Source organism: Pseudorca crassidens, chromosome 10 (genome assembly GCF_039906515.1).
Source record: "Pseudorca crassidens isolate mPseCra1 chromosome 10, mPseCra1.hap1, whole genome shotgun sequence".
NCBI classification, from domain to species: Eukaryota; Metazoa; Chordata; class Mammalia; order Artiodactyla; family Delphinidae; genus Pseudorca; species Pseudorca crassidens.
Genome location: NC_090305.1, coordinates 67,913,977 through 67,941,948, shown reverse-complemented (window position 1 = coordinate 67,941,948; position 27,972 = coordinate 67,913,977). Strand labels below are relative to the sequence as shown.

Genomic DNA, 27,972 nt, shown 5'->3' with positions numbered 1-27,972 from the left:
ACCTCCTGGGATAAATGGCCATGGGTGGCCTTGTGTGTCCTTGACTAAACAGGAGCAGTGGGGAGGCACTCGGCTTGCACTGTGGGTCTGGAGAACCCACCCTCTCAGGGTGCACTGAGGTTGTGTGCAGGGTCTGCAGGTAGGGGCTTCTGTGGGCTGGGCAGAGCTGACTCACAGCAGAGGCCTGTGGAGCCAGAAGTGCTTCCATGAGATGCCCTCCCTCTTGGGAGCCTGTGCTCAGGCCTGGGCAGTGGGCATGGCCCAAGTGGCCCCACGGGTGATGTGAACCTCTGAGCCCCTGGTCCCTTGATCATTTGGTCACTCTGTCCACAGCATTGTTTTCTTTTTGTAATGGATTCCCCAGGAGGGCGTGGGATGAAATGACCTCTGCACTTGGGGTGTTCACCCTCCTGATGGGTAGGAGGTGACTTGTCTGTGTATAGGTGAGGGGTGTTGTGGGGTTTGGAAGTCCTAGGTCCCCCTCTGGGGTGACGTAGGTCCTAAAGGGTGTGCACTTGAGTGAATGGGTCTGGGGAGGGGAGGATTCCAGGCACATGGAGGGGGCCCCCCACAAGCTGCACAGCCAGGAGAGGCAAGGTGGGTGAGGGCCTTGAAGCACAGCAGCTTGGCTGAGGTGGTGATGGGTGTTGGGGAGTTGTGGAGCATAAAGTTAGGGAATGAAGTGGAGGACCCAGAGGGCCACTCTGATGTCCAGAGGCCAGGGATGAGGGAACCAGGGAAGGGGTGCCATCCTGGTGGGGACAAGGTGCTGAGTCATGGACCCAGGTGTTGGAAGAGAAGGTGGAGGGAAGGGAGCGAGCCGAGGAGTTGGGGAGGGAGAATTTGGAAGGCAGAGTCGGGTATATGAGAATGATGACTCTTGATGGGTGGCAGGTGGGAAGAGGGTGCCTGTGATTTAGCTCTTCTGACAGCAGCCAGTATGGATGACCAGAACCTTCTGATTGAGGCTCCCCCAAGCCTGTGGAGGCTCTGGGGGCTTCCAGAGTGATCTCTGTGTGACAAATTTTGCCTCCCAAGAGGCTGTCCCAATGGCCATGAGCCAAAGCTCTCCAGAAGTCCTAATAGGATGGACTAGGTCCTGGCTCCTGAGTTTTTGCAGTGGGCAGGGCAAGGTATGGAGGGCCCAGCAGAGGGCACACCTGGGCCTCAGGAGAGAACCCAAGTGTACCTCCTTTGGAAGGCCCAAGTATTTGCAGGTGAGGGAGTCCAGACTTGCCCAAGGCTTCTTAGCTTGGGGCGGGCCCAGGTACAGGTCTGGAAGGAAATGTGCCCTTGCTTGTGCACTTTTGCAGCGGTGTGCCCTCCCTTAACAGCCGGGCTAGGTGTGGTATCACCTCCACTTGGCGGTCAGCAAATAGGCGTGTGTGTTTGGGGGGCAGGGGTCAGGTTACTTGGCTTAGTGATGGCGCAAGCCCAGGCCCAACCCCACAGCCTGCGCTCTTCCCGCACAGCCAGAGGTGGGGGCCGGAAGGAGACGCCGGCTGTTTGGGAGTCCTGGGAGTAGAGCCGGTGGGCAGACCTGGTGCGGTGGGGAGAAACAAGGCGCCTAGGAGTTCAAGTTGGAGGAGGACGACCACAGGAACCAGGTATTGGACAGGTAAGAGGGAGCTCGCGGCGCCGCACAGCGGGGGTGGTGGTTAGCGAACAGGCGGGGCAGGTGAGGGGCGTGGGTCCCACCCGGCGCTGGCAGGCAGAGGCCGGGGCGCGGTGCAGAGCGCGACCCCCAGTCCGGCACCTCCCATCCCCAAGGCCTCCCAATTCCGGTTCCAGCGCGGCACGCAGGTGAGGCCCGGCGGGACTGGGCGGGGTGGGGCAGCTGGTCCTTGGGGCTCCCGCTCCTCACCCTCCTCCCGCCGCCGTCCGCGTTGCCCTGGCTACCGCCGTGGTGCAGCCCGCCCCCGCCGCCCCCCCCCGCCCCCGCGAAGGAGGGGTGTAGTCCCCCGCCCTCGGCAAGTGCAGAGCCGGGCGGGCTGGAATGCGGGGTCCCGGGCGGCTTGGGGCCGCGCGCCTGGCTCTCCCGGCTGCTTCCGGCCTGGCCTGGGCGGCGGGCGGGGGGAGGGCGGCCCGGCGGGCGAGGGGGGGGAAGGAGCGGAGCCGGGCCCGGCCGACGCGGCTTTGTCTCCTTTGTTCCCAGCGGTGGCAGCGCCGCGGCGGGAGGGGCGGGCAGCGGCCGCAGTTTTCCGCCCCTCGGTCTCCGGGTAACAGCTGCGGCTCCGCCAGACCCACCTCCGGCGGGGGGCGGGGGGGGGGGAGAAGGCCGCCGCCGCCGCCGCCGCCGCCGCGCGCGCAGATCTCGAGCCCGGAACGGCCGGCGCCCGCCTCGGCGTGCTAGTCCTGCGGGGCCCGGCCGGGTGGTGAGTGCGGGGCCCGGGGCCGGGGCGGTGGGACCGGGGCGAGGCGGCGCATCCCCGGGATGGAAGGGCCTGGAGCTTCGATGCCGCCGGGCCTGGGCAGCCCGTGTGAATGGTGGTCGGCTTCGGTCCTGAGAGTTGGGACCATACTTCTCCGCGCGAAGGGAAACTCTGGCGGCTCCGCCTGTAACGCGATTGGGAGACAGAGGAGGTGGAGCTGCTCCCCCGCGCCCCCTCCTCGCCAACGCCGCCGCAGCCGCCTCAGCCCGGGACCGGCCGGCCTCTTCCCCGCCCTCCCAGGACCACTGGTGGGGTCCTTGCTCTGGTCGGGGAGGAGGGAGGAGGGTCGGGGAAAAGTCGACAGGGAGGTCGAGGCTTCCCCTACGTAGTAACAGCCCTTCCAGGCTGCGCTCGGCGCAACTGACAAAAGGCAGCCTGTGATCCCCCTGCCACGCACCCCCAGAGGGGAAGCCCCAGCCCCCCATCCGCCGTATATATACTGACGGTGGGTGACTGATGAGCACTCCTTGAGTCGTCACCGGTAAATGGTGGACCCTCACCCCCACCCCACCTCGACACAAACAACAGGGTAAGCACTGTGCACTCTTGCGCTGTCAATTAGTAACTTCTCTTGGGTGGACCCTGGGAGCAGAGCGAGGGCAGAAAGGAAAGGCCGGTTTCCCACTCTAATCCCCGCGACTCGGTAAATGAGGGCTGGGATATGAACCCTCTCCCAGTTTGAAGGGCAGAGTTTATAAGCCCTCTTGGTTGGTGAGGACAGCCCCAGGAGGGCGGGGAGAGGTGCTTGCTCTTTGCAGACAGAAGTTAGGCAGCCTTGGGCCCTGCTGAAGCGGTCCAGAGAAAGGTGGGCCCAGAAGAGCTAGGCTTTGGCTGTGACTCTGGCTGGGGTTTGAGATCTGGGGAATGGGCAAGAGATCCTAGCTGTGTAAGTTGGGGACCTGAGGCCCAGCTCCAAACCAGCCTTTTCAGCCTGCTCTGGCCTCGTCATTAATAAAAGTGGGGCTGACCCTGTGTCATCCTTCAAGAAGCCAGGTGGCTTGGAGAGGATTGTGGGTTCCATATCTCCCCTGTTGGCTGGGTTTTCTTGGCTGTGAAATGAGGGTTCTTTCAACATGTAAGGAGCACCTGCTCTGTGCTAACGTTTGTCCTGGTTACTGGAGCCTCTGAATCAAAAGTCACATTCCCTGCCTTTAAGGAGTTTCAAGAGTGGGAGTGTGGAACAAGGAGAAGAGTGGCCTTGGTTGGTGCCTCTAATGCCAGGCACACACCATATCACGTTTAATGGTCAGAGCAGTCCCGCCTCCCATTCTCCAGATAGGAAACCTGAAGCTTAGAGAGCCCAAGGCAGAGCTGCAATATACACGAGGGTGGTGGCTGGGGATGTCCACTGGCCATGTGTAGTGGGCTCCTCAGGAGCATGGGGGCACAGGGAAGGCTTCCCTGGGAGGTGATGGTTGGGCACCAGAGTTAATAGGATAGAGAGGGAGTGGGCACGGAGGAGTGTGAAACAGCCTGCAGTTCAGGCTGGCAGGAACGAAGAGCATGTGCGGGGGAGCACTGGCATGGATCGCACAGGAGAGCATGTGGACTGGAGGGCTTGACCTTTATACTCCAGCCCCTGGGGTGCCCCAAAGACTCTGGAAGGAGGGATGTACTCCGATACATCGCTTGAAGTTCCCCTGAGGTGGGAGGGGGTAAGCTGGAGGGGCTGGGAGCTGCTCTATGGCCGGTGGCAGAGGTTAAGTGAAATATGTACCCTTCCTCTTTTTGTCCTCCTCCTACCCATGGTATGTGGGGAAGGGCGAGGGTTGCTCGGCCCTGTGGCAGTGATTGAAGAAGCCTGACACTTTTCCCAGCGTGAGTCGGTCTCCAGTATCCTATGTGGCCTTGCCAGGAGCTGTTCTGATCCTGCCCATCCGCTTCCTGTGGGCCACTCGACCCAGCTGGGATTTTACATTTAGGGATTGTCCTGGTTGCTGCCCTTTGAGGGCTGGAGAACTTTGGCTTGAAGTAGGCGCTGAGCAAATGTTTGTAAGCGAATGCTGGGTCAGACCCTCTGCCCAAGGCACATCCCTAGGCGGGAGGTGGTAGGAGGGACTGAGCAGTGGCTGAGCATGGGAGATGGCCTCTGCCCATCCTCAGGCAGACCCTGTCTTCCCAGAGGAAGAAACTTTCTCCCCCCATCCCTTGGAAACAAGGTGGGGGGTTCCTGGGAAGCCTGGCCTTGCCACAGTCCTGGGCTTCTCGCCGGGTTCACGACTCTCTCTGCCGGCCCCCTCCTCCTACCCCCTCAGTGGCAAACAGAGGCTGCCTTGTTCCTGCTCCCATAGAGCTGCCCTGTTCTCTGCACACTAAAAATGGAAACCCCCAAGCTATTTTGGGAGCACTGCCCAGCCAGGCCGTGGCCACAGTACTCTGCTTCCACCGGGCTGCTGGACCCTCCTCCAAGCCTTACGCCCAGCCCTGCTCACCCTGGGCCAGCCTCAGGAGCACCCTGCCGGGAGCCTTGGCTGGAAGGAGCCAACCTGGACCCTGGGAAGCTCTGGGAACAGAGTGAACAGGCAGACTGGCAGCTGGATGGTGGGAGGGGCTGGGCCATGCCGCCTGGGCACAGGCAAGTAGGGGAAGTGTCTCAGCTTGGGATGCATGCCCTGTCCTCTGTGCTTTACCAATCTTGGTGCTCCTGGCTGGAGACCATCCAGGTCTGGGAAAGGTGGCTGGTCTCACCTGGCTTCAGGTGGAGCCTGCAAGGATGGGTCTGTGAGGAGAGCAGGCACTCAAGGTCTGCGAAGGTCCTGGGGATGTGGGGCACATCTAGTATGGTGACTTCCTTTAGGACAATCCCCCCTGCCCCCCACCCTCCAGCCCTGCTCTGCTCTGCCCTGCAGGAGAGGAGATAGCAAGAGATGGCCTGGCTTCTGCAGCCCTCTAGGACTTAGGGCTCAAACCAGGGAAGTGTGCGTGAGTCTGTGTGTGTGGGGTCTGAAAGTGGGTGGTGGTGTGTATGTCTTGGGTGGGTGGGTGCATGTGATGTGCCTGTGTGGAGTGCATGTTTCTTTGTGTAAAAAGTTTGTCTCTGTGGACGTGTCTTTGTGCAGGTGTCTAAGTGCAGGTGGGTAGCGTGTCTGTGTGGGACGTTTGCCTGTATTTCTGGGTATGTGTCTCCGTGCGCTATGCACAGGCAGTATGTGCATGCATCTGTGTGTGTGCTCGTGCTCATGTGTTTGTGTGTGGGTGTGTGCATCCAGGGTGGGTGGTATGTATGCTTCTTGGTGTGTGCGAGCATGTGTCTGCTTATGTGCTGGTGGTGGTTTGGGCCTAGGCTAGCCCCGGGCCTGTGTGGAGGGTATGTACCAGGGTACCCTGATAGGGGAGAGTTTGGGCAGAGGATGAGGATGGGAGAGTGCCGAGAACGGGCTGCAGGGGGCACAGGACTAAAGTGGGGGCCTGACTGGGCCCTGCCAGCCGCGCAGCTCCTTCCTAGCTGCCCTTTCCCAGGCCCTGAGGGTGCTTGGTTCTGCTGCCCTCCCCCTCTCTATGGGCTCTGAGGAGGCGTCCTTGTGGAATGTGTTTGGTGGCCGAGGGCCAGGCTGGGCCCAGCTCCACCAGCAGACTGGGCAGCCGGGAGAGGTACCTTTGTGCTGCCTCCATGGTGGGGAGCCCAAATGCCTGCAGCCCAACCCCCAGCTTCATGCTCTGCTTTCTCCCTGGCTAGGTGACTCTCACACGGGGCATGCTGTTGTCTCCTGATCCAGCTGGCCTTGCCAGGTGAGCCTGACCGCACACCTAGGTGTCTGGGAGCAGTGTGACTCCCACCTCTGCTGAGGGCTCTCCAAGGTGGGGTCTAGCTAGCCTTTTAGGCCCTATCCCTGGCAGCCTTTTTTTAAAAAAAATTATTTATTTTGGCTGTGTTTGGTCTTCCCGGACCAGGGCTCGAACCCGCGTCCCCTGCATTGGCAGGCGGATTCTTAACCACTGAGCCACCAGGGAAGCCCTCCCTGGCAGCCTTAACCCCCCTCATCTCTCTGGCCCTTTGGTTCTGTGGTTATTACCCTTCTGGATTCCTAGCCTGAAAGGCCCTTCATCCAATTCTTACCCTACTCTAACATGCAGGTGGCCCATGAGACCTTGCCCTCCCTTTTTCTGTCCAGGAAACTGACATCCATGCAGAGGGTGCCTTTCTCTCTTTGGGGTTCTGGGTCCCTTCTTCCCATCCCTTGCCCTCCTGCCCCTTCCAGGCCCTAGTCCTTGGGAATGGGATGTTTCCCATGTCTCTGCCCCTTTAGCCTCTTACCCTTGGACCCTGTTATGACATAGGGCAGGGCAGGGTGAGGGGTGTGGGGTGCAGGTCTCCTGAGAGAGTAGTGCTTACAGAGAATGGGCAGCGTTGAAGTTTCCAGGAAAATGTCTCCTGACCCCTTGCTAGTGTGTGGTCCTGGGGTCATCCTAACCACAGTGCCATCTAAGCCTGGTCCTCCCTGCTCCCCCCTCCCTGAGTTAGGAGGGGCGTCTTGGCAGCATCACAGTCCTACTCCTCACCAGTGGTCCCACGGTGCTCAGGCAGCCACATGAGCCCCGCTCAACCTCTCTCCCTACCAGGTGACCATGCCTGCCCTCGGCCCAGCTCTTCTCCAGGCACTCTGGGCCGGGTGGGTCCTCACCCTCCAGCCCCCTCCACCGACTGCTTTCACTCCCAATGGTACGCATCTGCAGCACCTGGCGCGGGATCCCACCTCAGGCACCCTCTACCTAGGAGCCACCAACTTCCTGTTCCAGCTGAGCCCTGAACTGCAGCTGGAGGCCACTGTGTCCACTGGCCCTGTGCTAGACAGCAGGGACTGTCTGCCACCTGTGACACCTGATGAGTGCCCTCAGGCCCAGCCCACCAACAACCCAAACCAGCTGCTCCTGGTGAGCCCTGGGGCCCTGGTGGTGTGTGGCAGTGTGCACCAGGGGGTCTGTGAACAGCGGCGCCTGGGGCAGCTCGGGCAGCTGTTGCTGCGGCCAGAGCGACCTGGGGACACCCAGTATGTGGCTGCCAACGACCCTGCCGTCACCACGGTGGGACTGGTGGCCCAGGGCTTGGCTGGGGAGCCCCTCCTCTTTGTGGGGCGGGGCTACACCAGCAGGGGTGTGGGGGGAGGCATCCCTCCCATCACTACCCGCGCCTTAAGGCCGCTGGACCCCCAGGCTGCCTTCTCTTACGAGGAGACGGCCAAGCTAGCTGTGGGCCGCCTCTCCGAGTACAGCCACCACTTTGTGAGCGCCTTTGCACGCGGGGCCAGTGCCTACTTCCTGTTTCTCCGGCGGGACCTGCAGGCTCAGTCTCGAGCTTTCCGTGCCTATGTGTCCCGTGTGTGCCTCCGGGACCAGCACTACTACTCCTACGTGGAGTTGCCTCTGGCCTGTCAGGGGAGCCGCTACGGGCTGATCCAGGCTGCGGCTGTCGCCATGTCCGCGGAGGTGGCCCAGGGGGAGGTGCTCTTTGCAGCCTTCTCCTCGGCCGCTCCCCCCACTGTGGGCCGGCCCCCGTTGGCAGCTGCCGGGGCATCTGGAGCCTCTGCCCTCTGTGCCTTCCCTCTGGATGAGGTGGATCGCCTTGCTAATCGCACACGTGATGCCTGCTACACTCGGGAGGGCCGCGCTGAGGATGGGGCCGAGGTGGCCTACATTGAGTATGATGTCAATTCCGACTGTGCTCAGCTGCCCGTGGTGAGTCCTGGCACCGCCCAGCCCTTCCCTGTCTCTGAGGCCACTGGCCAGGCATTTACTGATCAGGTCAATGGATGTTAAGTGATTCCTTTGTGTCTGGGTGATGGATGGGTACCTTATGGTAAGAGTGGCATTCAGGGAGACAGAGAGCCAGCTGTGCAGGGGTGGGTTTGGACCAGGCGCTGAAGGGATGGTGTTTGTGTAGGTGGACTGAAAGGGCATTTGAGGTTCTTGGGAATGGGGCAGAGACCCAGAATGTAGAGGGGATGGAATCTATTGTTTTAGGTTCTTGAGCGAGAGAGGCAGGTGAGGTTGAGACTTGTTTGGCTCTAGTCTCAGGATGGATGAAAAGGGTAGAAGCCACATATAGGGGGACTGAGTCAGTGAGAGGTGGGAGGAGACCCAGGTTAGTAGACCTGGAGAGGAGGATGCAAGCTGGAGAGGCTTTGGAAAAGTGGTCCAGGAGAAGGCTGAGTACATGAACTGGAGGAAGCAGCTCCCAGGCCAGGGATGGGAGAAAGTGGGGCCCCAGGCATGTGGGGATCAAAAGAGGGGGACGGAGCCGCTGCAGACTGTGGAGGTAAGCCACTGAGGCAAGGCTAAGAACGCAGCTGTGGGAGAGCCAAGAGCTGGCAGAGATGGTGAGAAGGGGTGGGGTTGTCCAGGGAGGAGGGGCCAGTGGACGTTATCCAGGGAGGGCCTTATTTGTGCTTCTTGCTGCCTGCAGGACACCCTGGATGCTTACCCTTGTGGCTCAGACCACACGCCCAGCCCCATGGCCAGCCGTGTCCCCCTGGAAGCCACGCCAGTTCTGGAGTGGCCAGGGGTTCAGCTAACAGCCGTGGCGATCACTGTGGAAGATGGACACACCATTGCTTTCCTGGGTGACAGTCAAGGGCAGCTGCATAAGGTGAGTCCACAGGAGGTACTGGGCCCTGCCCCAGGATCTGGAGGCGACAGGCTGCTGGGGACCCAGGCTGGGCAGAGCTACGCCTGAGACCCCTGGGGCTGCGATGTGAGATATGTGATGTGTCCCTGGCCCTGGCTGGGAGAGATGACCTGTGTTCCTCTTTCTGGGGACGGGTGGTGTGACCTGTACTCTCTAGGAGGAAATTCTGTAAATTATTTTATTGGGGCGAGAGGGGAGGGCCTTGGGCCTCAGATCTTGTGGTCTCTGATCTCAGGTCTACTTGGGCCCAGGGAGTGATGGCCACCCGTACTCCACACGGATCATCCAGCAGGGGTCTGCGGTGAGCAGAGACCTCATCTTTGATGGGGCCTTCGAGCACCTGTACGTCATGACCCAGAGCACGGTGAGTGCCACGCGCCAGCCAGGGAGGGCATGACTGCTGGGAGGGGCCTCGGGGGAGCTGGGGGCCCATACGTGGAGAGCCACTGGTGCTTGGATTGTTGACCTCAAGTCCTCTTTGCTGCTGTAGCTTCTCAAGGTTCCTGTGGCCTCCTGTGCTCAGCACCTGGACTGTGCATCTTGCCTGGCTCACAGGGACCCGTACTGTGGGTGGTGTGTGCTCCTCGGCAGGTCAGCGCTCCCCCGACCCTGGCCCCTTCCCCAGCCCCACCCCAACCCCAGCCTCATGCCCTCAATTCTCCTGCCCTGTCCAGGGTTCCTGGTCCTTGGCCCTTGACTCTCAACCCTTGACCCCTGGATGCCCCAACGCCCTACTCTCACCCCTATCCTCCACCCTGACTTGCCAGGCCTGTCGTGGCCCACTTGAGGATCCTGCCCAGGTCCGTAGGATTGTAGGTGTCCCTGCCCCATGAACTGCCAGTGGCCCCGTGAGGGTCACAGGTGGACACTGGTCATTCTTGCCCAGGTGCAGTCGCCATTCCGAGTGCTCTCGGGGCCAGGGCTTAGAGCGGTGGCTGTGGAGCTTCCAGCCTGAGGTGGGCTGTCTGCAAGTGGCAACCTTGAGTCCTGCTAACATCAGCCGTGAGGAGAGGAGGGAGGTGAAGACCAGAGCAGGCGGAGCCCTGGCCGGGGGGAGCTCTGGTGATGGGTTACAACCTTGAATTTTAAGTACCATATGGCCTTGCCCAAGTCGCTTCTCTTGGGGCTCCGCTTTCTCCATCTGTTACTAACCCAGGCTGGAGGGTATTTGTGGTCACTGGGGGCTGGTGGCCGCTGGTGCCTGCCCACATTGGAAGCCTGTAAACGGAGCCGTGATCTGTTGCCCAGTGGCTCCAACAGCATGTCCTGGCCTCTCTTCGCAGGTTTTCTTGTCGGTACCCGATCTGCCACCCCTGTGGCCAGGGGAGTCTTATTCCTGCCACTTTGGGGAATACCAGAGTCCTGCCCTGCTGACCAGTTCTGGTGTGATGTGCCCCTCCCCAGACCCTAGTGAGGCTCCAGAGCTGCCGAGAGAAGCTGGTGGGTGAGAGAAGGAGCCAGCCCGGGGCCTGGGAGCCCCGCTCTCCTCCCATCTTGCTCCAAGGGGTGTGATCAGGATGAGGTGTGAATCCAGGCAAAGGGTCCTGCAGCGATGCCTTTCTCTGAGGTCCCCTCTGGTCCCCAATCCCTAAAGTCCCTGTTTTCTACCCTGTGGACTGTGTTCCCGACCCTGGGCACCCCTTCCTGGTCAGAGTGCTAAACCCACCCTGTGTGGTCTGGGACGTCAGCTCGGGGTCTGAGTGCCCCTTCCTGCTCCTCAGCCCAGCTCGCTCCTCCCTCTGCAGACCACGTCTCCGTGAGCCTGGAGCTCAGGTTTGGCACCGTCGTGATTGCCGAGGCTTCCCTCTCCTTCTATGACTGCATGGCCGTCACCTTGCTCCGCCCGTCTGCACAGTGAGTTCCTCACCCCGACCCCCAGCCCCTGGGCTGCCCTGTGGCGATCCGCACCCCATGGCTGTGCTCTGTGCAGGTGCCAGGCCTGCGTGAGAAGCCTCTGGGGGTGTAACTGGTGCGTCTGGCAGCACCTGTGCACGCACAAGGCCTTATGTGATGCTGGGCCCATGGTGGTCAGCCGACAGGTGAGCCCAACTCCTGACCGGGCCCCAGGGGGGGTTCGGGCTCCCCATTGTGAGGGTTTCTCTCATGGCCTGGGGTCTGTGTGTCTGCCTGCCCCGGGTGCTCTGTCGTGAGCACCTGAGCTGCTGTGTGTGACGGACTCACTGGAGGACGGCTGTCAACGTCCCACCTGTTTCGGGAGAGGACGTTTGTAGCTGAGAGGAGGGGAGGTCTGGCCTCGTGCCCCACCTTGGCACAGATGCCATAGACGCCCCTAGAGCGCGCCCTCCCCTTCCCCTCTGGAGAATTAATGGGCTGTTTTTGTTTCTCTTTTCCTTGGTCTCCTTTTCTCTTAACACACCCTTTGCCTGCCTGCTGCCCGCTCCCGCACCTGCCTGCTGAGTGGCCCTTCCTGTCTTTCTCTGCCTCCCCCTTCAGAGCCCGCCCCTCTCCCCAGCCCCTCCTGCAAGAGACGCACCCACCTCCTTCCCACCCACAGCCCCCAGGGCCACGGTCGCCCTGACTCCTGACGCCCTTCCTGTGGACACTCCTTCCACAGCCACAGCCTTGGATGTCCCCCCCGGGGCCAGGCCTTCCCTGCTCAGCCCCCGGGGGCCGTGGGCAGGTCCCGGCCCCACACCTGCCTCGGCTTCCACGGGCTCACCTCTCCACGAGGCCCCTCTTCCTCCCAGCCCCCGCCAGAGGCCTGGAACCGCTGTCCCTGCCCCTACAGCCTTCGGACCCATGGCCACCGCCGAGGACCTCTTGGCCTCCCACCCATCGCCCTCAGATGCAGCAGCACTGCCCCCCGCCCTTGCAGAGCCTGGCCCCGAGGCTCTCCCTTCTGCGGTACCCCTGGACCAGCCCCCCAGCACGGCTCCCGCCACCACTTTCCCAGGGGCCGCTGGCTCCACGAAGCCTGCTCTGGACTGGCTCATGAGAGAAGGCGGCGAGCTGCCCGAGGCGGATGAGTGGACAGGGGGTGACACGCCCGCCTTCTCCACTTCCACCCTCCTCTCAGGTGATGGAGACTCTGCTGAGCACGAGGGCCCTCCCGCCCCCCTCATCCTCCTGTCCAGCCTTGACTACCAGTACGACACCCCTGGGCTCTGGGAGCTGGTGAGACCCGGCCCAGGAAGGAGGCCTCAGGGGAGGGGATCGGGACAGATGCAGCCTCTTGGCCACCTTGCGATTCTGCAGGGGAAGGATGGAGGGGAGGGGGGCGTCCGCTGCCTCAGGCTGGCCTGGCCCCGGGGTTGTGCCTGGGAAAGGGATGAGGCGGCAGGTGGGCTCCATAGACTGCCTGGCGCTTGGTGCCTGCAGGAGGAGATGACCTTGGGGGCAGGCTCCTGCCCTTGTGTGGAGAGTGTGCAGGGCTCCAGCCTGATGCCGGTCCACGTGCAGCGAGAAGTGCGACTGCTGGGCAGGAACCTGCGCCTCTTCCAGGTGAGTGTGTCCTCTTTGCAGCTGTTGCTGTGGCCTCCTTGGCTGTTGGCAAACTATGCGCGAGTCCCGGGGAGCAGGGGAGGGCACGGCCTCAGGTCTCAGTCCCAACCCGGGGACTGTGCTGGGGCCCTGTGGGGCTCACCAGGCCTGGTTTCTGAAGCTGCCCCTGTAGCTGTGTCCTCTGTCCCCAGGACAGCCCAGGCGACCATGAGTGTGTGATGGAGCTGGAGGGCCACGAGGTGGTGGTTGAGGCCCGGGTCGAATGCGAGCTGCCTCCAGATACCCGGTGCCATGTCACCTGCCAGCAGCACCAGGTACAGATCCCGAGTCCTGGGTGGGCAAGGGCGCACTAGCCACAGGCTGGCTACCAAGCTTAGCTGGCTGCACCGCACTCATCCCAGCCCATTCTCTGACTGAGTGACCCCGAGGGAGTCCTAGTACCCCAGCTCTGACCTCTGACCTTGTGCCCCATGGGGTCCTGTATCCCAGCTCTGGCCTCTGGCTTTGTGTTCCCATGAGTCATTTTGGTCCTTTCTCTGACCACCGTCTCCCCAGGCCTGACGCCTCCCCTAACCCTGGGCTCTGACCCCACTCCCATTTCTCCAGCTCAGCTATGAGGCTCTACAGCCAGAGCTCCGCGTGGGGCTGTTTCTGCGTCGGGCTGGCCATCTGCGTGTGGACAGTGTGGATGGGCTGCACGGTGAGTGACCCGGGGCTGCTGGGACTGGCTGGTGGCAACAGGGCTCTTCCTGGCCTGCCTCTCACATTCGTCTCTCCGCCCCCAGTGGTGCTGTATGATTGTTCCGTGGGACACGAGGACTGCAGCCGCTGCCAAACTGCCATGCCCCAGTACGGCTGTGTGTGGTGCAAGGGGAAGCATCCACGCTGCGTGGCCCAGGAGGCCTGTGGCGAGGCTGAGGCTGTGGTCACCCAGTGCCCAGCACCCCTCATCCACTCGGTGTGTTGAAATGCTGGAGCATCCCTTCAAGGGGTTCGGGGTGCTATGGGTTCAGTGTCCCAAAAGGTGGGAGGCTGGGGCTGTCTCTCCAGGCTGCCAAAGGTCAACAGGTGCGTGGAGGTGAGCCATCCTTGTCCTGGAACAGGTGGAGCCACTGACTGGGCCTGTAGACGGAGGCACCCGTGTCACCATCAGGGGCTCCAACCTGGGCCAACACGTGCAGGACGTGCAGGACACGGTCAGGGTGGCTGGAGTGCCCTGTGCTGTGGACGCTCAGGAGTACGAGGTGTCCAGCAGGTGAGTGGGCTGGACTGACAGGAGCAGGGGGCACCCCACGGGCTTCACAGCTGGCTTTCCTGCTTAGGGCCATCCACCCACTACTCGTCTGCCCTCCCCCTCCCCCTTTCCTTGGTTCTGATCACAGTGTCTCAGGGCTGGGGTTACTATCAAGGCCTTGGCTTTGTGCACAGACCTGCAGGTTTCTGGCCTGGGTCTAGTCACTGCTCAGAGCTGACAGGCGGCTCTGCTTCCTGGCACTGCCTAGGTGTGCTCACCCGGCTTTCCAAGTGACCATGGGCATAGTTGTGGTAGCAGGCTCCTTGGATCCCAGACAGCTGTGCTCTGCGGCTGACCTTCCCACCTGCTGACCCTTCTTCCCCAAGCACTGCCCTGGGCAGGCTCCTCACGGGGATAGACTTATGACACACCTGCTGAGTGTCAGGCCCCTCTGTCCAGTCCCTGGGACCCCTCCCACTTTCCCAGGGCTTGTGGCTTACAAGGCTGGCAGTTGCAGGGTCCCAAATGTGCACACGCAGAACACAGCGAAGGAGACATCCACAAGCAGCAGGTCTCCAACCTGCCGAATGTCAGGGTTACCTGGAGAGTTGGTTCAAAACCCCCCAGAGCAGGTCCTTAGACCACCTCCCTCCACTTCCTGCAGAGGTCTGGATCTGTAGGCCCGTGTTGGGGTCCCACAGTCTTATTTTCTTTCTTTTAAAAAATGTATTTATTTATTTATTTTTGGCCGTGTTGGGTCTTTGTTGCTACGTGCAGGCTTTCTCTAGTTGCGGCGAGCGGGGGCTACTCTTTGTTGCGGTGCGCGGGCTTCTCATTGCGGTGGCTTCTCTTGTTGCGGAGCTCGGGCTCTAGGCGCGTGGGCTTCAGTAGTTGTGGCATGCGGGCTCTAGAGTGCAGGCTCAGTACAGGCTTAGTTGCTCTGTGGCATGTGGGATCTTCCCGGACGAGGGCTTGAACCCATGTCCCCGGCATTGGCAGGCGGATTCTTAACCACTGCACCACCAGGGAAGTACCCTGCAGTCTTATTTTCAACAAGACTCTGCTAGAGCATGTTGTTTTCCCCTGAATGTATTATGACTGAGAACTTTAGGTGAGTGTTAATGATTCTAGAACCGTGAGACTAAAGTACTTTCTGAACTGATTTATAAAGTGATTAAAATACATTCCAGCTGAAGCCTCTCCCGGGTAGTTCACACTTCGCTTGTTCTGTTTTCTCGGGGTGTTTGCAGTGACCGTGACAATGTCACAAAGAGTCGAACCACTGCAGGCTTCACATTCTGGAGATTAATTTGCCCCAAGCTTCTGTTTCCTGGCTAAGAACCAGCATTTCTTAGATTGCTCACTTTCCCTTCACGTCCATCCCCAGACCTGACTAGAGGCTTTCGGGAATGTTTTTTCATGAGGAAATGAAGTTTCCACCACCTTGTAACTGGTGCTATGCCCACGGTGATGGTGGCCGGTTAGGCCCACTCATTAGCTCAGCAACCCACCCCTGCCACCAGCCTTACCAGGGCTGGTGCCCCACAGAGAGAGAAATTCTCCTTGTCAGGGGCCTCTGGGGGTGGACTTGAATGATTGAACCACAGATATTAATTCTCAGAGGCCAAAGCCTCCTGGTGAGTCGTTAAGGAATTCCTTTCAAAGCAAGAGGATCTCTGTCAATCTTGGGAGCCAGGGAGAACACGTGATGTAGTGGGGCAGGGAGGGGGCGGCCGGGTCAGTTTGAAGGGCCCTTAGTGTGGCCCAGCACCCCAGCTTGCCCTGTGCCCACAGCCTTGTGTGTATCACTGGGGCCAGCGGGGAGGAGGTGGCAGGCGCTGTGACGGTGGAGGTGCCAGGAAGAGGACGCGGCGTCTCAGAGCATGACTTTGCCTACCAGGTGCCTGACTGTTGAGTCCCCACCAGCTACCCATGGGCCACCCCCTTAGGTGGCTCCTCCCAGCCCATTGGTTCGCCTCCCTGGGGCTCCCCACCCCAGGGCCTCCTTGTCTGCTCCCCCTGCCTCCCTGTTCTTGGCCTGATGCCTGTCTGTTTATCCCTGTCCCCTTCCCACAGGACCCAAAGGTGCATTCCATCTTCCCGGCCCGAGGCCCCAGAGCCGGGGGCACCAACCTCACCGTGCATGGCTCCAAGCTTCTGACCGGGCGGCTGGAGGACATCCGAGTGGTAGTTGGAGACCAGCCTTGTCACCTGTGAGGGACGCTTCCTCATTCTGCAAAAATCCTTGAGCTCCAGGGAGAAGATGGAGGGGTGGGATACTAGGGAGAGCAGAAATGGGGAGAGGGCCAAGTCTGCTCCATCAAAAAGTGGCCAGCCCCTCTCGAAGCTGGGGCTTTCTTGGGAGTGCAGCCTCCAGGGTCACTTGTGGAGACTGCAATCAGCACTGAAGGGGGAAGTGAGCTGTGGCCCGAGTGGGTCCCGTGTCCTGGAATCACCCCTTTCCCCTTCCTGTGCCCCTCTGGCCCAATCGGGCCTGCCTGCCACTTCTCCCTCCCTTCTCAGGCTGCTGGAGCAGCAGGCGGAGCAACTGCGGTGTGAGACCAGCCCACACCCCACGCCTGCCACACTCCCCGTGGCTGTGTGGTTTGGGGCTGCTGAGCGGAGGCTTCATCACAGCCAGTTCGAGTACACATCAGATCCCAATGTCACCTCTGCTGGCCCCGCCAAGAGCTTCCTCAGGTGCTGGGCCGAGGGCATGGCTGCATGGCATGCGGTTGGGAGGTCTTTGCAGCTCCAGTATATGGGGGTTTGTAGGGCTCTATGTGGGGGGCTTCGACTCCTATGCTGCTGGTGGGGAGAGGGGCCGTGGGGCTTTGGGTTGGAGCTGACCTAACATCAGGGACTGGGCTGTGCTTTAAAGCCTTGTTCACATAAGCCCTAAGTGGCTCATGGGCTGTGTTTTCAGTGGAGGACGTGAGATATGGGTCCGTGGCCAGAATTTGGACGTGGTGCAGACACCAAGAATCCGAGTGACTGTGGCCACGAGAGCGCCAGGACCAGGCCAGGGGCTTGGGTGGAGGCACCGCGTGATCCCAGAGACGGCGTGCTCCCCCGGAGCCTCCTGTGGCGGCCTGCACGTAGGAGCCCCAAGGGCATCCCCTGCCTGCACTGGGCTAGCCATCGCCCACCTTGCCCCTCATCCCTCCCCCACCCCTAGACAGCTGTGGGTGGCGGGTACCAGTGGAGGCTATGTCCCCATCTTTGCTGGACGCCCCCCTTGTGCACCCTCAGCAGGCCCTCCCTGTCCTCCCTCCCTCTGCCCTAGTTTGAGGAGCCTTGCCACGTGAACAACTCCCAGCTCATCACGTGCCGCACACCGGCCCTCCCAGGCCTGCCTGAGGACCCCTGGGTCCGTGTGGAATTCATCCTTGAAAACCTGGTCTTTGACTTTGCAACACTGAACCCCACACCCTTCTCCTATGAGGCCGACCCCACTCTGCAGCCGCTCAACCCCGGGGACCCCACCGCACCATTCCGGCACAAGCCTGGGAGTGTGCTCTCTGTGGAGGTACTGCTCCTAGTGGGATCTGGCAGGGCCCCAAGACCCTTCACTTTGCCGGATGGTACTGCTGTGTGTGGCACAGGGGGCATGACTGCAAAGTAAGGACCAGTGGATGGACATGGCGAGTGCTGAGGGGGCTGGCGGCAGGGTGCCTAGCCAGACACACCTGGCCGGGGCTTAGGTCTTGTGGTCTGGGTCCTGACATACCCCATGGCAGGTGTCTGAATAACGATATGTAAATAGTTTGGCACACGCAGTGGCGGCGAGGTACACAATAGGCGCCTGGGCTGATGCCCATTTGGCAGGCTGTCTCATGTGGACACATACTTGGCGTGTGTACTGACACACGCAGTAGCAGGGGCTCTGCTTTGTTAGGTCACTGCGTAGGATTTGGGGACAGCTTTATATTCTCCAGATTTTTAGCTCCGGAGAAGTTAAGACTCAAGGAAGAAGGATCGGGAGGGGCAGAAAAGGATCAGGGGGCAGCTTGGGAAACATCCATGGGGCTGTCACCCCATGTGCAGGACAAGAGGTGCTGAGGCACCATCAGCCCTGCTCCTGGGGGTGGGTCTCAGGACCATCCGTCTCACATTTGGGGAGATAGGATCTGAGTGGCCATCAGCTCCTCCCCTCAAGGAAGAGTTCTGAATGATCAGTCAGTGACCCCATGTTCCAGGGGGAGAATCTGGACCTTGCAATGTCCAAGGAGGAGGTGGTGGCCATGATAGGGGACGGCCCCTGCATGGTGAAGACGCTGACCCGGCACCACCTGTACTGCGAGCCCCCCGTGGAGCAGCCCCTACCCCGGCACCATGCCCTCCGGGAGGTGCCTGATGCTTTGCCTGAGTTCACGGTCAGTGGGCAGGTTCTGGGCCGGGGCAGGCATCGGGCGTGCGCTGACCTCTTGCTCACATGTGGCTCCCTGTGCAGGTGCAGATGGGGAACCTACGCTTCTCCTTGGGCCACGTGCAGTACGATGGCGAGAGCCCTGTGGCTTTCCCCATGGCAGCCCAGGTGGGCTTGGGGGTGGGCACCTCTCTTCTGGCTCTGGGTGTCATCATCATTGTCCTCATGTACAGGTGGGTGCAGCCAGATGTGGCTGGGTTGGGCAGGTAGTAGGTGTGGCTGGATTGGGAAGGGGTAGACTAGACCAGGGATAGGCAAACACTTCCTATAAAGGGCAGGAGAGTAACTATTTCAGGCTTTGTGGGCCAGGCTGTCTGGGTGGCAGTGACTCAGCTCTGCTATTATAGCCCAGCGGCAGCCACGGACAACATATAAACACATGAGCATGGCTGTGTTCCAACAAATCTTTATTTACAAAAACAGGCCAGGGGCCAGATTTGGCCGTGTTATAGTTTGCTGATCCCTGGGCTAGATGAGTCGTGGGTGGGTGTGACTTGCCTGGGATGGGACAGGCTGAATTATTCTGACTAGGCCCTGGCTTGGCTGGGCATGGCAGGGTTAGACTGTGCTGGCCTGGGCAGGCCTGGGCCCGGTGGGACCCAGCAAGGGCTCGGGCCTCCTCTGGCCTTCCCTGCCCTGACCTTGGTGCTGAGCAGGAGGAAGAGCAAGCAGGCTCTGAGGGACTATAAGAAGGTGCAGATCCAGCTGGAGAATCTGGAGAGCAGCGTGCGGGACCGCTGCAAGAAGGAGTTCACAGGTGAGGCTGCGAAGACCCCACGCTCCAGGGCTCTGCCCAAGCCTGCTCCCATCACCTTGGGATCTGTGCCCAAACCTGGCTTCTTCTGCTCAACAGACCTTATGACCGAGATGACCGATCTTACCAGTGACCTTCTGGGCAGCGGCATCCCCTTCCTCGACTACAAGGTGTATGCCGAGAGGGTCTTCTTCCCTGGGCACCAGGAGTCACCCTTGCACCGGGACTTGGGCGTGCCTGAGAGCAGGCGACCCACTGTGGAACAAGGGCTGGGGCAGCTCTCCAACCTGCTTAACAGCAAGCTCTTCCTCATCAAGGTGCCGGCCCCACCCCCTATCTGGGCCCTCCAGGGGTGGGGAGGGGGTCCCCCTACCCTCCAGCCCCATCCCTTCTCAGTCCCTCCGTTTCTGAATCTGCCCTCCCCACCCACCCATCCCCTCTCCCTGGCGCCAGTTCATCCACACCCTGGAGAGCCAGCGCACCTTCTCAGCTCGGGACCGCGCCTACGTGGCATCTCTGCTCACCGTGGCACTGCACGGGAAGCTTGAGTACTTCACTGACATCCTGCGCACCCTGCTCAGTGACCTGGTGGCCCAGTACGTGGCCAAGAACCCCAAGCTGATGCTGCGCAGGTCTGTATGCCCGTAAGACGCTACGGGGGCCAGGTGGCTGTGGACAGCTGGAGCCAAGACCTGGGTCAGGCCTTCTGGGGCCTGGGGTCTGAAGAATAGAAAGCCCTGGGTCCCCACCTGCTGACTCTGCCCGCTCTTTCCTGTCATCCCAGGACAGAGACCGTGGTGGAGAAGCTGCTCACCAACTGGATGTCTATCTGCCTCTACACTTTCGTGAGGGTGAGTGAGGCAGAGGTGGGTGGGGCTCCCCTCCAGGGAGAGTCAGGACTCTGAACCACACAGCTTCTTGTCCCAGCACAGCTTGGGCACCCCTGCCCAGTATGTCCTCAGCCACCTTAAGCCTTCTGCGGCCAGCATCCTGTCCCCTCCCCCAGCACCTCCATCCCATGCTTGTCCCCTGCCCCGGGTGTCCTAACTGCCCGCCACTCTCCCAGGACTCGGTAGGGGAGCCTCTGTACATGCTTTTCCGTGGAATTAAGCATCAAGTGGACAAGGGGCCGGTAGACAGTGTGACTGGCAAAGCCAAATACACCCTGAATGACAACCGCCTGCTCCGAGAGGACGTGGAGTACCGTCCCCTGGTGAGGGGGGGAGAGGGGGGAGGGGGGGGGGAGAGAGAGAACCTGCTGGTGAGTCAGTCTCCCATGAAGGTGAGGAGGGTGACCACGTATGATTGTGTGGGTGTCTGCATCTGGTTTGAGCCAGCCTAACCTCCAGCTGGCTGCAGGATAGAGGCTTGAGGGCCAGATCTTGAAGATAGGACCTCAGAGGTTCCCCAGGTTTGGGGTGGGGTCAGGATGGCCACATCCAGAGTCTAGGGAGCAGCCAACCCTGCCCGGGGCCCGTCCGGGTCCTTGCTGTGTCAGGGCCTGAGTGTCTGCCTGATCATGGTCTTAGCATCCTGCCAGGGGCATGGTTGTGCCCACCAAGCTGGGAGTCACCCTGGCAGACCTGCCCATTGTTTCCCTCTGGGAAACTTTCCCCTTCGTGGCCCACGTGGAGGTCCTTTGGGAAAATCCCATTCAGGCTCCGCCAGGCCTGCTCCTCTGGCTAGTGGAGACCCCACTTCTTATGCGGGCTTCCTCAGGTGCCTCAGCCTGTCTGCGCCGGGAGCCTGAGGAGCAGAGATCAGAGGGACTTGTGCTCTCCCATTTTTTCTGCCATTCACCCAGCAGACACTAGTGCTCTGTGCCAGGTGCTGGGGCCACAGAGTGGAGGGAGCTGCTGTCCCTGGGGAGCCAGGCGGGTGAAGAGACAAGGAGGAGTGATTGTTTGGTGCTTGGAGGTCAGAGGCAGTGGCTTCCTTATGGGTTGTCCCTGGCCTTGGCCTTGCATCTTGGTCATCCCACATGTGGCATGAGCCCTGACTGCTCCCACGTATCGTGCATAGACCTTGAATGCACTACTGGCTGTGGGGCCTGGAGCGGGAGAAGCCCAGGGCGTGCCTGTGAAGGTCCTGGACTGTGACACCATCTCCCAGGCCAAGGAAAAGATGTTGGACCAGCTTTATAAAGGAGTGCCTCTTGCCCAGCGGCCAGACCCCCGCACCCTGGACGTCGGTGAGGGCAGAGGGGAAGGGTGGTCTGGGGACCCTCAGGGCTAGGCTGGCCCTAAACCAGCTCTGCGGGGTCAGCTTATCACCCAGGGGAGGTGGGCTCTGGAACACCTCTACAGGGACAACCTGTCACCTGGTGAGGGGCCCCTGTTTCTGGACTTCAGAGAAGTTGGGTGAGGTTGCCCCTGATGGAGGGGCCAGTGTCCTTGTAGAAGAGGGGACAGGTTCCAATGCAGGGAGGGTATTCTGAAAGCCCTGGACCAAGCCCACCTTGTCCTTGCAGAATGGCGGTCTGGGGTGGCCGGGCATCTCATTCTTTCTGACGAGGACGTGACTTCTGAGGTCCAGGGTCTGTGGAGGCGCCTGAACACCCTGCAGCATTACAAGGTGGGAGGGGTGGGAGCTGGGGGAAGGCTGTGGTGGGGTGGGCTGGTGGAGGGGTCACCAACTGTGGTCCACAGGTCCCAGACGGAGCAACTGTGGCCCTCGTCCCCTGCCTCACCAAGCATGTCCTCCGGGAAAGCCAGGATTACGTCCCTGGAGAGAGTGAGTAGTTACCCTCCCCCCGCCCCACCCCTGCCATCGCAGTCCTCTACCCTTGCTTTGCCCAGTCTCCAGTAACGGGGTAAGGTCCTCTGGACTTCAGGGTGGGCTTGTGTCTACTTCCCTTCCACCCAGAGAAGCCCTTAACCAGGTGCCCCCACTCCCAGGTTTTGGCAGGACCCCGGGGGTCTAGGGCAGGGGGCACCTGATGAGGGGTGACAAGCTGTAAGGTCTTGGCACAGGGACCCCAATGCTGGAGGATGTGGACGAGGGGGGCATCCGGCCCTGGCACCTGGTGAAGCCAAGCGAGGAGCCGGAGCCGCCCAGGCCTCGGAGGGGCAGCCTCCGGGGCGGGGAGCGGGAGCGAGCCAAGGCCATCCCTGAGATCTACCTGACCCGCCTGCTGTCCATGAAGGTGGGGCTGGGGGCAGGGACGAGACAGGTAGTGGGATTTGGGAGTATGTGGGGCTCGCACAGGCCTGGTGTCACGAGGCATCTGAGGCTGGGCTGGGCTGGGCTGGGCTGAGGTCCCCTTGCTGACTGCATCTCTTGTGCTTCCCCTCGTCCGCAGGGCACCCTGCAGAAGTTTGTGGATGACCTGTTCCAGGTGATTCTCAGCACCAGCCGTCCCGTGCCGCTCGCTGTGAAGTACTTCTTTGACCTGCTGGATGAGCAGGCCCAGCAGCATGGCATCTCGGACCAGGACACCGTCCATATATGGAAGACCAACAGGTGGGGGTGGGGCGGGGTGGGCCTAGCATGTGCGGGGTCTTCTCTCCGTCTCCCCAGCACACTCACTGGCCACACCTGCCCCGCCCACAGCTTGCCGCTGAGGTTCTGGATCAATATCATAAAAAACCCGCAGTTTGTGTTCGACGTGCAGACATCTGATAACATGGATGCAGTGTTCCTGGTCATTGCACAGACCTTCATGGATGCCTGCACCCTGGCTGACCACAAGCTGGGCCGGGTGAGCTGGCTGGGGTGGACCGGGAGGGTCTAGGTGGGTGGGGCAGCGTAGCCGGGGATGGAGAGTGCTGTGGTGCACAGACTCCAGGCCTTCTTGAGGATGTCAAGTAGGAGGATATAGGAGGCCTTTGACCGCAGGCCCGGGGACAGGCTTTGTCCCTGGCCTCCCTAGGAGGTGGCCGTGCCTCAGCCTTCAGGGATGAGCAAGGGCAGGGGGCACGTGTGCTGATTCACAGGGTTAAGTGGAGCAAAGAGTGCTGGCGGTGCGGCAGGAGGCCAGGGCCACTTGGCAAGGGCTCACCCTGAGGGCAAAGGGGGTGGTCAGACCTGAGAGTTAGGTGGAGCCTCCTGGCAATCATGCAGTGGATGGACTGGAGCCTGGCGTCCAGAGAGGAAGCTGTGTTGTCCCTGGGACGAGCGGTGGCCAGGTTCATGCTGGGACTAGAGGGTACAGGGCAGGCAGAAGCTGTGGGTTGGATGTGGGGGTGAGGAAGAGGGAGGGGTTCCTTACGCACCCCGGGCCTCTGGCGGTGGTGAGCTGAGACTTGGAGGAGGTGAGCCCATGGATTCTACAATCGCAGAGCAGCTCCAGGCTGCCTCGGAGATTTGATTCCCAAGGGCAGTGGAAGTGTCTGCCAGCCCGTGCAGTACAGGGAGCAGAGTCTAGGGGAGGGCCAGGCGAGGAGGGGTGTGCTGACAGGGGAGCTGGGAAGCATGGAGGAGAGGTGGTCAGGGCTGCCTGGTGGCACAGAGAGGGGGAGGTATGTTGTCACAGTGGTCAGGACCCAGAGAGTCCTGTGACAGATATGGGGTCACCACTATGACTGCTCAGGCACCCAGCAGGCAGGGCTGTCGTGGCTCTGCATAACGGACTCTGCTTAGCCTCGACCCCTGGGCCTGGGACCTCGTGAGAGTTCTCCATGGGGAAACAAGATGGAAAGTTCCACTCTGTAGTGCTGTCTTTTGTAAGCCATTTTTCCTCTGCCTGCGCTCATTACTCTGCCTGCGATGAGCTGAGAACCACAGAGCCACACCAGGACCCAGGGGTCACCTCCAGGGTGTGTGCTGTATGGTAGCTGGGTTCTTCTGCCTGATCTTCACACTGCTTCCCCTTCCCAACAGCACTGCAGATGCTTCCTGGGTAGCTCAGGAATAGTGCAAACCAGGATGCCAAGGGCCACCCATGGAGAGTTGCTGAGAAGCAGGCATCCTGCCTCAGGCCCAGCGCTCACGCCCTTGCTCACAGGGGGCAGTGCAGTCTTGCCTCACCCTCCCAGCAGCTGTAGGATGAGGCAGCAGGTCCAGAGAATGGAAGTGTGCTGCCCACAGCCACTGGGACAGAGCTGGGATTGGAGCCTGGTTCGGTGGTAGAGGATGTATTGGCTGTGTTAGATTGTGGGCCCTGGTCTGAGAGACCTGCTTCAAATCCCAGCTCAGCCACACAGGAGTGAGGTGGTCTGGGGCAATTTAATTAAATTTCGGGGTTAGTTTCCTGATTTTTAAAATGATTACATGGGGAATGAACAGCACTTGGAGAAGCAGTATTAGGGCTCCACACGGCACTGCACCCTTCCCACCCTGCATGCCAGTTCCCTGCCAGGTCCGGGTGGAGGCACGTGGAGCTGAGAGATGACCTTGGAGTGAGATGGGGGGAAGATCAAGGTGATGACAGCAGAGATGGGACACTGGGGGAGGGGTGACAGAAGGAATAAGGTGGGGTGACCAACCATCCGGGTTGTCTGGGACTGAGGAGGTTTCCTGTAATTCGTGACTTAGTTTTAAAACTGAAACAGTGCTGGGAAAATTGGGACAGCTGGTCACCCTAACAGGAGCTCTCATCCTTCTTTTCCTTTCACTGTTCACCTGCTGGCACCCAGGACTCTCCCATCAACAAACTTCTGTATGCTCGGGATATTCCCCGGTACAAACGGATGGTGGAAAGGTACAAGGGAAAGGGATTGCATCTGGGGGATAATGGCTGGACGGATTGGTGGGTGTTTACAGCAGAGGCCCAGGGGTGGGCCTGGTGGGGTGAAGAGGGGTTTGTTTCCCCAGCGGCTGCCGGACCCATGATCTCTGGCAGGTACTATGCAGACATCAGACAGACCATCCCCGCCAGTGATCAAGAGATGAACTCCATCCTGGCCGAGCTGTCCCGGGTATGGCCCTCCTTCTGCTTCTTGGGTTGGGCATAGGCCTTCTGCCACAAGGGTCCTGCCCCCTTCACGCTGCTCCTTTGCAGGGAAGCCCTGGGGGCCTCAGCACAGTGTTCCCGCTGCCTCTGTAAAAGACCAGGGCTCCCAGTGTCTCATCAGAGAGCAGCAGGGGCCTTGTCCTGGCAGCTGCCACCGAGCCTGACTCAGCCAGGTGTTTAGATGTCTGCAGCCCCTCTGCAGCCCCTCGGGGTCTGTGGACCATAGTTCCAAGGCAGCGAGGTGGCAGGGATTCAGCCCCAGGACTGCCTGGGTCAGCCTGTCCATGTCTTCCTACTGCTGTGCTTTCCTTGGCACTATAGACATGACCCCACCTACTCCTAAAACAGCCTCCAAACAGTCCAGTCCGGGGAATTTATAAACAATGTAAATCTGAAACCACGATGATGATGACCACAACCACAATAACAATAGCAGCTACAGTTTTGGGGTGTTGCCGTGCGTGGGGGCTTTGATTACTTCTCATTTGATTCCCATTAAAGCTCTACAAGTTAGGTGATATCAACTCCATTGTCCTGAAGAGGAGGTTGAGGTTCAGAGATGTCCCCATGGAGGGACCTGGGTGTGACCTCAGGAAAGACTTGAATGAGATCACAGCAGAACTATGCTGGGTCACAGCCTGTGAGCAGCACCTATTCTGCCTGGCTCTGCAATTGCCTGGGATGCCAGAGGGTCCCAGCTGGAGCCTGGAGGGGGAGAGAGGCCGAGCCCCAGTGGAGACCCCAGGCCATGGTGAAACTACAGATCCAGGCTCTCTCCACCAAGGAGGCCCTTTGGTCCTATCCTGTCCCCAGCTTAGCACGTCTAGCCTGGCATCCCCTGTCTGTGGAGGGGCTCTGCTTCCCAATGCAGGGCCCTGTTCCTTCCTCTACCTCCCAGCCCCCTCTTCCCTACTCCCCTTGCCTGGGGTCCTGGGCCTCCTCTGGTGGCTGGCAGCACCCCCTATCTCTGTAACCTCTTGTCTCTCCTCCCTAGAACTACTCTGGAGACCTGGGGGTGCGAGTGGCCCTGCACGAACTCTACAAGTATATCAACAAATACTATGACCAGGTGGGCAGAACCTGGGCATGGTCAGGATGATGCGAGAGGGTGACTGGCTCTGTGACGCAAGTGTGGGGCCTTCGGGTCTCACCCAGGCACAGAGTGGTGGAGGGGGGCTGAGCCCTGTGCTCGGGAAGTGTTCTTCAGGTGTGCTTCCTGGTAGTGGCCCGGCTCTTACCTGCTGCCGCCCTTCCCATCCGGGCTCCTCAGCCGGGCTCCTGGGCATGGTGGTGGTGATGGATGGCTGGGGATCTACCAGGGCCTGGAGATGGTGTGCAGGATGTGCTGGGAGGAACACACAGCGGCCACCTGTGCCCCGACCTTGTGCTCCCTCAGAGCCCTACCTGAGACCACATGTGGCACTGTGCTGTGCAGGCCATCTCTGGGGGGGGTGGGCCTGGCTGGGCTGCATGCGCTGCCAGAGAGGAGGGTCTGGGCACAGGGTCTGGGGCAGATGAGGGCACAACAGAGCCGGTAAGGGGGCTTTCTGGGGGATTCCTGGGCTGGGCCTCAGGATCAGAGCGCCCACCGGTCAACCCACTGAGTGCCTGCTGGAATCATCTACCCAGATGTTTGCATGGCCCCAGGGATGTGGCCGTTGCTGTTGAGCGATGAGGGCCCTGCCTCATGGCTCAGGCCTGGAGTGGGGACAGGCATTTGACACAGGAGTGATGCGCAAGCGTGAAGTCCAGGTGCCTTGCTCCAAACAGCGTGGGTGCCGGTGTGGGGGAGGTGGGGCCGTGTGACACAGCTGTCCCCTTGTGGAGGCGTGGCCGGCAAGCCCCTCCTGTTCCCACCCTTCCCTCTGTGGCAGCCCCCCTTGTGGTTATGTAGTTGTCCGTGTTTGGTCAATACCTGTCTCCCCTCCAGTGAGCCCCACGAGGGCAGGGATCGTACCTGTCATCACTGCTGGGTCCCTGCTCCTTGTCCAGCACCCGGCATGTAGGAATTTAGGAACTGCTTGTTGCCTGGTGGGCGGGGGAGCCAGGATGGGTGGAGCAGGGCTTCCCGGGGGTTTGTGGCGGAGAAGACCGGCATGGTGGGTGAAGTTGGCCTCCACTCAAAACGATTTTACTGGGGAGGTGATATGCATTACCGTGAGTGCTAGGTACTGAGTAAAGTACTTCATTCCCTACCTCACTAATCCTTAAAACCCCACAGTGACTCTGCTGTCATCATCCCCTCCCCGAGGGGGCCCTGAGGAAGTGAGTGCGGCAGCTCACAGGGTTTCTCGGGCCCCTACCCACACCTGCTGCAGTAGCTGTGGAGGCCTATTGAAGTCTGTGGCAAAGGCAGACGGCAGGCTGACGGTCTCCCCCTGCTGAGTTGGTCTCTGTGTTTCAGATCATCACTGCCCTGGAGGAAGATGGCACGGCCCAGAAGATGCAGCTGGGCTATCGGCTCCAGCAGATCGCAGCGGCTGTAGAAAACAAGGTCACAGATCTGTAGGGACTTGGAGAGCCCCTGGCCTGCTGTGCCTCAGCCCCGCCTGGGCAGCCCTGGAACCATGAGGGAGAGACCACCTTCTTAGATGCCTGTAGTGCCTGCCCAGCGGAGTTAGCGGAAGGTGGCTCCAAATCTCCTGGTGGCTCTGGCCTGGGCCCTGCTGGACATCTCGCAGGCGTGGGGCCTTGAGGCTGATGGAGTGGTGACCCTGAGGCCAGTGACCCTGCGGGCTACTTTCTGTGTGATGTTAGTCTGAGGGAAACTGGGGACTAAGGGCTTCCAGAGAGTGGCTGGAAGGGCCTCCAGCCCCTGGGGAGACTGTACTGCTCCTGAACACTGGCCTTTATCCCAGGGGATTCAGAGAGGAAGGAGGAGAGCCCCCACTTCCTGTCCCGCCCTCCTCCTCCACCATCCCTGACCTCATTAGCTGCCACTGGCCATGTTGCTGCTGCCATTTTCCTAGGTCCGAGAGATGAATGCCTTTCCTAGGCTGCTGCAAACTGACCTCTCAGCAGGGCTGGCTGCTTCAGGGCCACCCTGCCACCGAGGCAGCCAGGAGTGAGGGGTGTCTGCTGCAGGGGGGCCTCGGGGAGAATGGTGGCCCTACTGACCTGGCTCTTCATTAAAGGATAACACACTG

General features: G+C 60.6%; 1 protein-coding gene and 1 long non-coding RNA gene across 21 annotated transcripts in view; one reads left to right on the top strand and one right to left on the bottom strand.

The window, feature by feature from the left end:
- Nucleotides 1–4: 4 nt before the first annotated feature.
- PLXNB1 (plexin B1) lies at nt 5–27,972 on the top strand. 13 transcript variants are annotated; one of them, XM_067754245.1, is made up of 37 exons: nt 5–139; nt 1,473–1,618; nt 6,109–6,161; nt 6,993–8,105; nt 8,833–9,015; nt 9,290–9,418; nt 9,545–9,645; nt 9,941–10,073; nt 10,338–10,494; nt 10,800–10,908; nt 10,985–11,093; nt 11,509–12,189; nt 12,394–12,516; nt 12,708–12,830; nt 13,123–13,216; nt 13,302–13,474; nt 13,620–13,771; nt 15,545–15,650; nt 15,827–15,963; nt 16,274–16,450; nt 16,677–16,848; nt 17,037–17,279; nt 17,950–18,126; nt 18,204–18,352; nt 18,836–19,250; nt 19,387–19,565; nt 19,718–19,784; nt 20,000–20,146; nt 20,956–21,124; nt 21,404–21,507; nt 21,582–21,666; nt 21,894–22,078; nt 22,235–22,395; nt 22,486–22,633; nt 24,510–24,791; nt 25,821–25,895; nt 27,231–27,972. In XM_067754245.1, exons 4-37 carry the CDS (start codon nt 6,999–7,001, stop codon nt 27,333–27,335), a joined length of 6,657 nt encoding a protein of 2,218 aa, XP_067610346.1. In that variant the 5' UTR covers nt 5–139; nt 1,473–1,618; nt 6,109–6,161; nt 6,993–6,998; the 3' UTR covers nt 27,336–27,972. The 13 variants fall into 13 exon arrangements, 12 of the variants coding, with proteins under 12 accessions (XP_067610346.1, XP_067610347.1, XP_067610344.1 ...); XM_067754253.1 differs by lacking the exons at nt 5–139; nt 1,473–1,618 and having other exon boundaries at nt 2,408–6,161; nt 18,836–18,936; nt 19,033–19,250; ... (1 more) ...; nt 24,510–24,574; nt 24,716–24,791; XM_067754252.1 differs by lacking the exons at nt 5–139; nt 1,473–1,618 and having other exon boundaries at nt 2,408–6,161; nt 18,836–18,936; nt 19,033–19,250; nt 24,510–24,574; nt 24,716–24,791.
- LOC137232411 (uncharacterized) overlaps nt 18,570–27,972 on the bottom strand; it is a 100,475-nt gene continuing 91,072 nt past the window's right edge. The window contains exons 3-6 of one of the 8 annotated variants that reach the window (XR_010947024.1): nt 27,136–27,306; nt 26,784–26,960; nt 26,065–26,171; nt 18,570–23,073 (exon numbers count right to left, since the gene is read on the bottom strand). This is a non-coding gene — a long non-coding RNA (uncharacterized lncRNA). Of the gene's footprint in view, nt 26,961–27,135; nt 27,307–27,972 lie in introns of all 8 variants that reach the window. The other 7 variants (XR_010947025.1, XR_010947020.1, XR_010947019.1 and 4 more) reach the window with 7 other exon arrangements.

What these genes read in the sequence shown, in the direction of transcription:
- PLXNB1 (XM_067754246.1), top strand. Translation starts at nt 6,999, where the DNA reads ATGCCTGCCCTCGGCCCAGCTCTTCTCCAGGCACTCTGGGCCGGGTGG. An exon ending in GAGTACGAGGTGTCCAGCAG is followed by an intron (nt 13,772 to 15,544) that starts GTGAGTGGGCTG and finishes CTGTGCCCACAG; the next exon opens with CCTTGTGTGTATCACTGGGG. An exon ending in ATCATTGTCCTCATGTACAG is followed by an intron (nt 18,353 to 18,835) that starts GTGGGTGCAGCC and finishes GGTGCTGAGCAG; the next exon opens with GAGGAAGAGCAAGCAGGCTC.